Source organism: Folsomia candida, unplaced genomic scaffold (assembly GCF_002217175.1).
Source record: "Folsomia candida strain VU population unplaced genomic scaffold, ASM221717v1 Fcan01_Sc005, whole genome shotgun sequence".
NCBI lineage: Eukaryota > Metazoa > Arthropoda > Collembola > Entomobryomorpha > Isotomidae > Folsomia > Folsomia candida.
The window spans coordinates 1,613,644-1,625,367 of NW_019091197.1; the positions used below are offsets into that span (position 1 = coordinate 1,613,644).

At 34.0% G+C, this 11,724-nt stretch overlaps 1 protein-coding gene across 11 annotated transcripts; it reads right to left on the reverse strand.

The window, feature by feature from the left end:
* Nucleotides 1-1,735: 1,735 nt before the first annotated feature.
* On the reverse strand, nt 1,736-11,374 carry LOC110849596. 11 transcript variants are annotated; one of them, XR_004834854.1, is made up of 5 exons: nt 11,221-11,374; nt 9,643-9,769; nt 7,926-9,315; nt 4,531-4,624; nt 1,910-4,465 (listed from the first exon to the last, which is right to left on the reverse strand). XR_004834854.1 is itself a non-coding variant. In XM_022097027.2 (3 exons), exons 2-3 carry the CDS (start codon nt 9,731-9,733, stop codon nt 7,979-7,981), a joined length of 1,428 nt encoding a protein of 475 aa, XP_021952719.1. In that variant the 5' UTR covers nt 9,734-9,769; nt 11,221-11,374; the 3' UTR covers nt 6,353-7,978. The 11 variants fall into 11 exon arrangements, 5 of the variants coding, with proteins under 5 accessions (XP_021952719.1, XP_035707651.1, XP_035707654.1 ...); XR_004834855.1 differs by having other exon boundaries at nt 1,912-2,018; nt 2,757-4,624; XR_004834857.1 differs by lacking the exon at nt 4,531-4,624 and having other exon boundaries at nt 1,736-2,018.
* Nucleotides 11,375-11,724: the final 350 nt, after the last annotated feature.

The following is an 11,724-nucleotide window of genomic DNA, read 5'->3' on the forward strand; positions in this document are numbered from 1 at the left end:
GCCGGACCCACCCGCAAAGTTTTAATTTCAATGCCAATTATCATCAGTTAGTGGTAATTAGGACAATTTAAAAGTTTAATGTGCCAATTTTTAAGGATGGGACGAGCGTAATAGCATAATAATCATATCGTGGTTTTTTACCGTCTAATGAGCCTTTGCCCGTGCATGGCTCGTGCTAATTTTGACGAGACACGAACTGGAGTGCTTTCAATTTACAGTGTTACACAAATGGGTCAAATTTATGCTGGAAATTGAAACTAATAAGTATCTATATGCATATATACATATGTATAAATATCGTCGTGTATTAGCAATATAAATTAGTGCTCGTATGCTGGGTTTTTGTGTGCCAAATATTTTGCATTTGGCCAAATTTGGAAATTTTGGAAATTAATTTTTGAATTTTGCATTGTAAGGTTATCAAATTAAAGAAAATAGAGCTCCTCAATTCTATCCCGAACCTTAACGCGTAAATAAATTCATAAATATTGTTATGAAGAAATTATACGTACATATGTACATATATAAATATTTTGGGGGTATTCACGCCAGCAATGGAAACATATTTTTTTTGTAAAAAGTGTATTTAGGTATATAAACTAGCGGAAAGGCAGCTTTTCAGCTGAAAAACTGAATTTGAGCTAAAAAATTTTCATTTTTTTCAATTTCTAAAAAATTAATTGAACGAAATTGTAATAAGTATGATTGACGATTAACAAAATTTATGTACACATCGTATGTACATACTAAGAAATATTGCACGAAATGCTTCATCAAGTGCGTGAAAATAAATATTTACAATTTCATATAAAATTTTAAATTGTAAATTTTAAATTGTAAACCCTCTTTCTTTGAATAGTCGTGCCTATCTTGTTGGTAGGTTCCTGCCACAAATTTATACCATGTGCTAACCAAGCCCTCTTGTAAACAAGTCGCAGTTATTTCCAGTCAAAATATTTAAATTTCAGTGATTAATTTAATTATTATCTTCGTACCCATTTTCTTAACTACGTAGACATAGCACGAGAATTTATTGCTATTGTCTCATCCGTCATTGTTATTACTTTTGGCCAAATATCGCTTATTGAATAACGCCTGATTCGTATTCCACGACTTATGCAAAATTTTACTGAACAAACGTCATAAAATTTCAATTTGACTTCATACGCACCTCATAACAATTTTTATTACTTTTGCTTTCCTTGAGAAGTTTTTAAACATGTTGTTGCTTAAATCGTCCCTTTTCCTTTCAAAGTGTTAATTTCTTTTATTACGGTGCTAATCAACCTATTAAAGAAACATAAATGCAAATCTTGTTTAGTGATGATTATGATACTTGTCTTTTTTAACTTAAAAAATAAGGTGTGGATCATGGAACCATGTATGTATTTAACTGCTCATATTTTACGTACATATGTATAATGTACATTTATTCATATTTTAAGTTGTATCATACAACTGGTATGTATGTATATATGAAGGAAACTTGATAAGTACAATTACATAAGTATTAGTTCTCTTCATCAACGTATTGTACTGAAAAAAACGAAAAATTGGATTACTTTATAAATTTATTGACGATCTACAAATTATTGATTTTGATCAGATGATGACAATTTCATTTAATTAAAATAATGATTGAGATGTTTATTTTCATATGCAACAACGTGAATCAAGAGAATTGAGCAAACATCCGCTAACTACATATGTATATCCCCGCATTTCAATGTGTAGGTAAGTGATATAGACTCAAACTACGTATTTATTTCTGCACGGATAACTCAGAAAAGCACACATGGATAAGTATGTATCTAAGGACCAACATGTACATTTGTGCATAAACGAATCCAATGAGTTTTCATATAAGTAGTTTACATACATATAAATAAATAACTTTGCTGGGCTGATGACTGATCAATTCATATACTTTATTCAAACCTACTGTTAATTAAAAATTTCACACATTGAGTATTATGTACTATGGTCTCTTGCGTCCATATGGAGCTGGGTAACATGGCCTATTGCATCAACTTACATAGTATGGTTTTCTTTTGGCTCATTCCATCTGAACCCACACGATCGTCGTCGCACCCATATTTGATATCTTGTCCACAATCATATCATAGTTGCATAATGTAAAATAAAACATGTCATAAAAATCAAAATTTGAAAATTAATTTTTTTCGTAAAGATATAGCATTTAAAAGAAAATTTGCAAATGCATTGAAAATGCTTTCGTCGGGTAAGTGTTGGTTCAAAGGGGTAGGTTACATTTACAGATTTCATTCATTGATCATTCTTTGCTATGAAAAATTTTAAAAAATTTAAAAATTCAAAAAAATCTGAAATTTGAAATGTATTTAAAAACTCGATTATCGAGAAGACGGACAAGAATCGCTCATTGAGAGATAAGCCAATCGATGCCTTTGGGCCTGAGGAAGCAAAAAAGTTTAAAACCCCACGCGATTTTTGTCCGTCTTGGAGTTTTGTCAATTTTTCGAAAAGGTAAAATTAATATGGGCTGTTTGTGTAGACAGTAGTAAATAATTCTGTGTTCCTACGTGGCCGGGAATATTGACAAAGTGTGAGTTGTGTAGTGTTCTCTTGCAAAAGAGAGAAAAATACATGGCCAGGCAACCACCACCAGGGAGCAGGGTTTAGCACCTCTATTTTCTGGTACTCGATCAAACGTGTTGCTTACAAATGGAATGAGCCTTTTATCACATATACAAATACATATTTAAATTAATATGTACCTGGGTACGTAGGTGTTGCCGAATAATATTTATTTATACATTGTGATGATCATTATCACCACAGTGCAAAATTCCACGACGTTAATTTAAATTAATGTCGCATAGTTTAAACAATGCGAAATAATAAGAATTGATTAGATATTTATTACGAGTACGAATGTTCGCATTACAGCATTTTTGAAGATAATTTACGAACTAAATATTTATTAAGTAGCCTTGGAGATCTTCAAGTTCGCAAATGAATTTTCAAATACATAGGATTTTTGGTTGCTTTGTTCTTTTAGCGATACGAACTCGTCGTGAATACTTTCAATAACTGGTAAAACGACTAATTCAGTTTTATTTAATAATGATCATTTCAGCATATCACAGAGTTTGCACAGTCACAAATTGTGCATGTTATTTACAAACTAATTAAAGCGTTTAACTCACAGGGAGGAACTACCCACATGAATGATTTAAAATTGTATTTCAAGCACTAGAGCTATAGTAAGTAGCTCATATTCTGTATAAAATCCTACTTTAATGTTGATTTTATCGGCCTGAATTGTAATTATTTTCATAGTTATTTTGCTTTGTCGGCAAATTAAAGATAGTAGAACATGTACAGAAGATCTAAAAAAACTTGACTGATATATACTAAAACAATGCATACATATGTATTTACCTATGTGTACATACGTACATACATTTATCTGTATTTAAAACAGTATATGCACTTAAAAGTTCGTAAGACTGCATATACAAAATGTGTACAATTACATTTGTCACAAGTCGCAAATAAAATGTGCCTCTGATGCTGGAAACATTTACAACAATTCCATATCATTCACTGGGCGAGACAAAAAAATCTTGAAAACTTTTGATAAAAGCAACCCCATCAGGAATTTTGGTGGAAAATATATAGGAAAAATGGTAGCCTTTTACCACGAACCACGGTTACTAAAACATGGTTAATTACACGTATAAATCTCGGTTTAATTTCCACCGTTGTCAACCCCTCAATAAAGTCTACATAAATATAACTGTGGGAATTTGGTTGAGTTTTGGCACAAATCCTAGCATGAAATAATAGTAGAAGTAGCGTAGATTCACACCGTTGTTTTCCACCAAAAAAGTCAACAGAAAATTCTCGTAAAATTCCACATTGAGTTTTGCTCTCTCTTGGGAGCGCGTGCATTTTCTTACTTCATTTTTATTCAACGTGTTCAAAATGTCTGACTCATTAAAGTTTTCAATTTTACAAATTGACGTCAAGGGGACGAAATTAGTTGAAATTGTACCACTGTCATGGATTGACGAGACAGAGAAGGTGGTATGTTGGCCCCCAGCAGCAAAATTAAAGAGTTTGTCTAAAAAAGGCTCCTCCCTCCCACTCCCATCATGGCGACAACAAAATTTTGAAAAAATCTTAGGAAAATACGGTAATTGTATTCACTTATTTACTTGGCCATTAAATTATTTTTAATTTCTATTTCCTAAACAAATTTTTATTTTAGCCTCTTGGGAAATTGCATGTGAAAAGCTGAAGGTGGCAGAGGAAACTTCCAACATTGAGAGTGACTCCGAGGAGGAACCCCCACATCGTCGAAGAAATAACGTCCCCCAAGCATTAATTGAGGGGAATCCACCCAAAATTTCATCTGACAGTAGTGGGGAGGAGGAGGAAGGTGATATCGCCGTGGTCCCTCCAAGCGTAACTTTGGATTCTGAAGGTACAATTTATTTTTCTAAATATATGTACATATTTTTACCTGATAATTGGGTTATTTACAAATATTTGTTTTTCAAGCCACTCCTCCAAATCATCCTCCCGACTCGGAAGTACAACTCGTGAATGAGGAAGGTGGCGCAATTTTGCTGACTTCCTTCCAAGAAATACAAGATTTGAAGAAATTAATTCTAGGTAAATATTTTACATTAATTAGTAATTCCAACATTTATATTATTATGAGCAATCATTGTTTATTCTACATATTATGCAGGCTTTCAAAAACAGTGTTTTGAAATTTTGGAAAGACAAAATATTGACATAAAAGATATTAAATCTGTTCTTCACAATCTGAAGGCGACAAACGGCGATGGACCTACAGCTGATTTTTCCGTCATCCCCACTCATCCACTGAACAATAAAGAGGAACTGGATATCTTAGAAAACTGGATACGTGATGCAAAGGCCAACCGTGATACTCTGGTAAGATAATTAAAATCAAAATACATGAACGCTTTTGATGAACAATTATAAATTGTTATGCAAGTCGTTCGTTAACGACATATATAAATTCTCGATTATTTTTATAGATTGATTATTTGGCTTTGACTGGCGGTAAAACTCCTCAAAAAAATGTAAGGAAATTGTACAAGAAGTTTTTCGTTTTTTCGTTTGCTCGTCAAATAAATTGGACTGGAAAGGGGGGGAAAATTTCACTAAAACCACTAGAGTTCTTGGGGGTTGTGAAAGGTAAATAAACTATTTTATTGGTTGTGTTCGTACACTAACGTACATTTCTATGCGCGCAACTTGTTATAATAATAATTCTGTTGTATTTTACAGAAGCTGTTCGTAGAAAGCACAATACAGCTACTGACGACGATATTGAAAGTGTGTCGAAGGATTACTTTCGCTTCCTAAAGGAGTAATTGCACAATGAGTCTCATAGAAAGAACGGGATCATCTCCAAGAAATATTCGTCGAATCGTTTCAAGAAGAGTGCAAGAAAATATACAAAATGCTTCATCAAGTCATGCTGCAAATATATTAGAAAATAATAATCGTGTTGTAAATAATTTAATAGTCAACGGTGAATGTACCAATGACAGTTCTGATAGCCAGAGTGATAATGTTAGCGATAGTGTAAATAGTAGTTCGTCAGAAAGTTTGAATCATTCAGAAGACGATTTAATTAGTTTAAGAGATGAACTTAGAGATTGGGCAATTAATCAAAATATAACAGGGATCGCAATTCAAGAACTTTTACGAATACTAAAAAAACGTAAAATATTTAATTTTTTACCAAGCGATCATAAAACTTTACTCAGGGCAAACAAAAGCAGATTTCTTAAGCATATTTATGAGGACGGTTCACAGTTTTGTTATTTTGGCCTTGAGAATTCGTTAAGAAAGCAGCTTCTTCATGAGTTAATTGAACCTTCTGAAGCAGTATTAGATATTTCAATCAGTGTAGATGGTCTTCCAATATCAAAAAGTAATTCTAATCAATTTTGGCCGATTCAGGCAATTTGTTCACAAAGTAAGTTTGGCGTTTTCTTGATAGGGATTTATTATGGCAAAACTAAACCACAAGATGTTTCTGAGTATTTTAAAGATTTAATTGAAGAATTAGCCTTGCTTAGTACTAGCGGATTTTATATAAACTCAAAGAAATATCTCGTTAAATTATCTAAGATTATAGCTGACGCCCCGGCAAGAAGTTTTGTAAAGCAATGCAAAAATCATAATTCTTATCATGGGTGCGAAAAATGTATAGATAAAGGCACCTGGAAAGGAAGAGTTATTTTTGAATCGTTTGACGCCCCACTAAGAACATTTGAATCTTTCAAAAGTCAGTCATAATTTCGCTAATCAACTAATGCTATTATTTGTGAAAAAAGTTAAAGAACTTTATTCTCAAGAATTTTTAGTGTAAAATGTACATAATTTAATTCACATTTCTGCCGATGCATTGAAGTTTGGTCCCCTAGATTCTTTCAGTGCATTTCCTTGAAAAGAAAATGAAAATAATTATGAAAATAATATGCAATACATCAAAAAGACTTTGAGATCATCGTACAAGCCATTTGAACAATGTGTCAATCGAATGCATGAAAGGGAGCAGAATTTTCTAACAAATAATTCTAACAGGATTAGTACGCAACCTTTAAAGCTCAATAACGCTAATAATTGTTTTAGGTTAAAGTCTGGTGATTTCGTAGTAATATGCAAAAAAATGAAGGAAATATTATTTATAGAAAATTTAAAAAGTGCGATGAGTATTATACAAACCCTTGTGTAAGTTCTACTGTAAATGTATATAAAGTAAGGAAATTGTCAAAGAAATGTACAACTAGTTTTAGCTCAATTGAAACTAAATGTTGGTTAATGCCTGTTAATAATAATGAGTTCGTTGTCCGCCCATTATGTAATTGGGCATTAAATTCTGTGTAGTTTGATTATATGTAATACTTAAAAAATAAACTTTATATTTAAAAATTAACTTTGAAATATATCGTTGATTCCAGATATTGTCAACCGTGGTAAATAACCTAAAAATCACCTATTCCCACCGTTGTATTAATGTATAAAACAACCGTGGTGTTATTGTAGAAAACTACGTGAAAACAACCATGCATGCGTTGTTGAATAAAACGTAAATTTCTACGTGAAAAGCACCGTGGTAATATGGTAGTGTTATTTGTTGAGTTCCGCATAAAAAAAGCGGCCATCAGTCACTACTTTTCCACATTGTTATTTTTGCGTGGTTTCCACGATTTTTCCTGATGGGGAAATCTAATCCTAGGTTACTTTTCCTTGGACTCCTTTTTATCTGCAGAAGGGCCATCACATCAGGGACAAACACACACAAAATGTCACCCGAATTTTTGCTGTTCTGTTACACACTAACGTGTCGATAGGTCACAAGCAACCAGTTGCCACGGAAGCCGTGGGGATATCGGGGACATTAATATTTTCGGACAGAGAAAGGAAGGAATTATAAAAGATGGGCAATAAAATATTATGCAGACATAAAATAACAGTAGGACATGGTCCGCCTGTCCCCATGCTTCCGGGTCACTGGATTGCAACTCGAGCAAATTTTCCATGCTGGAAAATTTCTTCTTCTCGTGCACAGCTTCACACTTATAAAATATTGGTTATATTTTATAGCAAATTTCACACATTTTATCTATATTCTAAATAAAAATAAATAAAATTTACTCAAAAAAAGAAGATGTAAAGAAGATGGCACAACCAAAAAGGTAAAACTTATCCAATATTGTGCAAAATTTATCCACCCGTTTGACAAATTTGATACACCTTTGCGTAAATTTTGCACAAAGTTGTATAAGTTTTACCTTTTTGGTTGTGCCATCCTCTTTTTTTACTCGGCCTTGAGAAAAAAAATACTAAACCTTGAGTAAAATAAGTAAATTTTAATTATATTTATTTACAGTGTACTGCTTAGAATGGAGGTCGACGTCCCCGATAAGTCTTATTTCGTATCCTAAGCCTTAGAATATTCGGCGTTGATTTCCGGCTTGTAATATTCCATTTCTTCAGAATTTATTAAAATTGCGGTTGATGACCTCATATTTCCTTCCCGGTATCCAGTACCCGGTGATTCCCCGGATAATTTCCAATTTCTGATGCAGCACCGAATTAAATATCCCAAGACAAGACCCACCGTGAGCATGACGAAAACACTCTGTTTTTCGAAATTATGCCCGATCAAGACATCATTTGAGTAGAATATCTCATCAAAACTTCTACTGCAAATGATCCCATCTTCTCCACTGGTTGGTTTCACGGAGTGAAAAGTCACCACAAAATTTGGGTTGGTATCCGAATAATGAAACTTGACAAGATCCCCGTCCTCCTGATAGGAAAAATAGTTGCTCGAAGTATTATGCTCCCCAAAATTTCCGAACGGACCCAGCCCCGAAATTGTCATCCAGGTCAAATTCGACGCCACGTTGGAAACAATTTTCCAGTCGGGATCCACCAGCTTGGAATTTCTCCCAATAATCCCGTCCTCCACGGTCGCATCGATGGACAGGAATTTGGGCAAATCCACCTTTGGGTTCATCATTAACGTAAATTCGTCCCCGGAGGGGATGACCAGTGACCAAATCGTCCTCTCGAAGGTGAAATCATGTCCCGCGTGACAGTTAAAAAAAGATAATTCCACGCCGTCGTCATCGTCGGCGGGTGACTCATCATATTTTCTTGCGGCCTCCTTAATTTCGAGGTCAACAAGGAGCAGCGTGTCATTGGCCACGTGGTCGTGGACCTGACCCGCACTAAATTCTACCCTATCAACCCCCTCCGTTAACCTCTCCTTGATCCGGTCCCCTACTGGGGAAATTTTATACAGAAAGTTTGACTCGTCCAAAAACCCGGCAGGTTTCGTGTAAACGCGTTCCTCCGTTAAGTTTGTGTGCCACGTGGCCGCTTCGACCCTCGTCTTGTTCACGCACTCGCTCAAGTCGCGACCGAATTTGTCAAAGTAGTCGACGTAAATATAGCTGTTGGGGGGATTAATTAGGCGATTCTTGTCGAAATTGAAGCACGTCACGGGCAGCAAGTGGTACGTGTCGGGGTCTTTGTCGGATTTCTCTAAACGGATAAAGCGACCCCATCGTGGCGCTGTACTGTTAAAAGTCTCGTCTTGCGTTTGCAAGTAGTACGTGTTGTTGGAAACGGGGACGAATTGCCACCAGTGGGAGAGGTAGAGCAGTTCGGGCCCTTGGGGAGAAGTGTGGAGGAGGGGGTGTTTTGTGGCGGTGTTGACGATTGAGTATGCTTCGTCGATCCGGAGGGGAAGCGTGTTGGAGATTAAGTCTGGAAAAAAATATATTTTTGAATTATTGAATTGGAATAAGTTGAAATTATTCATAAAAAATTATCATGAAATTTCAAGGGTATTCATGACTCCTTCGTAACCTTAGTGTTTTTCGTATTATAAAATTAGTTATGACGATTAAGAGATTTTGTAAAAGTCGTAAGATTTCGTCAGAAAAATCGTATTTTAAGGTTAAAATTTTTACGAAGCTTGACCCTTCTTTTGCTTCGTAAACTATTTTACGATAATAAGGATACGAAGAAATAATGAATACCCTTATTTTAAAATTATCTTATTTTTTTATTGAAAATCATTAATTTTTATACCTATGATATATTTTTCTTGTGGCAGGGATATTACAGACGTTAAGAGCAGTGTGCTCATAAAGATAACATGATTTTCCAGGTAAGTCGACATAACCGAGTGGAGTTTATTCCTTGAGTAAGTTTGAATCTGTAATGGAATAAAAAATATGTATGATATTAGAAAATATATGATTAAAATTTATACCCTGGCCAGAATTTAACGAAGGTTACAAAGCTTCATAAATTTAGGCAAGATTGACGCGTCTTTTTTGAAAAAAATATTTTGTAAGAATTAAAATTTACGGGATTTCGAGCACTATTTTTACCTAAGCTATTGGGTAAAGACAAATGGAGAATTTTTTTTCGAAAAAAACGTTACGAAAGTGTAATTTATTTATGAAAGTTCTTTCACGTCAATACTTTGTAACTTGACAAATTTTTTTCACGAATCCACAATTGTGAAAGTCGTGAAAACCCCCAATATATTTTTGACTAAATTTCTCTTTAATAAAGGTAAAATTGTTTAGAATTAGTACCAGAAGGGAAAGTACTTATGAAAGATTCACAATTCTTCCCAGCCGTTTCTTTCACAGAAATCGATAAATATCGATTTTGATTCTCTACACGAGCTGGATTACGACTGTAACGTTTTTATGCACATAATACATTTTTCATCAAGTAATATGTACGTAAATACATGAGATGCATCCCGTTGGTTTTTAGTGGTTGAGTAAAAAACGTTCAAAATTGAAGGAACAACTAAGATGTAAATTGCTCATCTTTAAAAATACGGAAGTGGAAAGCCATGAAATTCGCAACTTTGGGATCATCTTATGCATATATACATACACATGTACTCGTATACAGTATCCTCTTACTTAGGTGTGTCACCTTCCTTTGCATAAATCTCACTATGCCTATTTTGGGCGATATGGGCTTTCCATGTGTTGACTAAACTCTGTATATCTCGAATGTGCCAAAATATGCAAATGAAGTGACCAGCTATAAAAATTCGACAGTCAATATGCACAAATTCTGAGGTACGATTATTCGCGAAATTTACCAAAAATTACGGAAATATGTATTTAATTTTTACAAAATGTTTGCGAAATATTTATAAACAAAAAACAAAAATATGAATTGATTGTATTTTTGAATTTAAGGCTCCGGGTTTTTTTGGTACAATTTTTTATGAAAAAAATCGTCTCGTATCGTTGAAATATTTACAAAATGTACTCAACATACTTTACATACTTCTTTTATATATCAAAAAAAATATATAAAAAATATTTTTTTTGGGAATTTTTGGACCTCTAAAAGTTAGAGAATGTACACACAAAGTTTCGGTCGTCAACAAAATAAAAAGTTAGAAAAAATACATATCCGCGCTCTGCGTATACATATGCAGTGCCTACTAAAATGAGGGAACATTCAAGATGCTATAATAACTACGCAGAAAATATGAAAGTACGTATAAAGCCTATCAATTTGTACTAAATACCACACAAATATGTAACCCAAACAAATCTTACAAAATTTAAATTTAACCAGGATTGAATAATGTCTCTACTCCACCTATCTTAATAATAACTTACTTACTTGCAATATTTAGTAACTTAATCGACAAATACAAACCCAGAAATCCACCACTGCTAAAATTAACCGTTTTATTTTTAACACGAAAATAACTTTTTCACCAACGAATGAACAAGACGGCAATGACTGTTCATAAGTTGCGTAAAAACGGGTAAACATTTCTGGCTGCTGCCAAGTCATATACATTCATTTCATGGTATTATGACTCACTCATCCTCTATGAATCCAGATTCGACTCGGGCTGGTTCTTCATACATAAAGCAGCAAATGTGTAGCTGATAAAATTCTCATGAAGCCGAACGAGCACGAAAGTATGTATGTGCAGATGTTATACGACGCTACCCAAATGCAAATGTTTTCATAACGTGGGGTACAATCCTCGCGGACCAGTTTGCAGTTAGAGACAGTACACCATTCGTGCTGATTAAAGAAAGACATGCATTTTATGTACAGCCTTATGCACATTGAGGAAAAATGTTCGATTTATTATAGTGGTTAAGGTGCTTA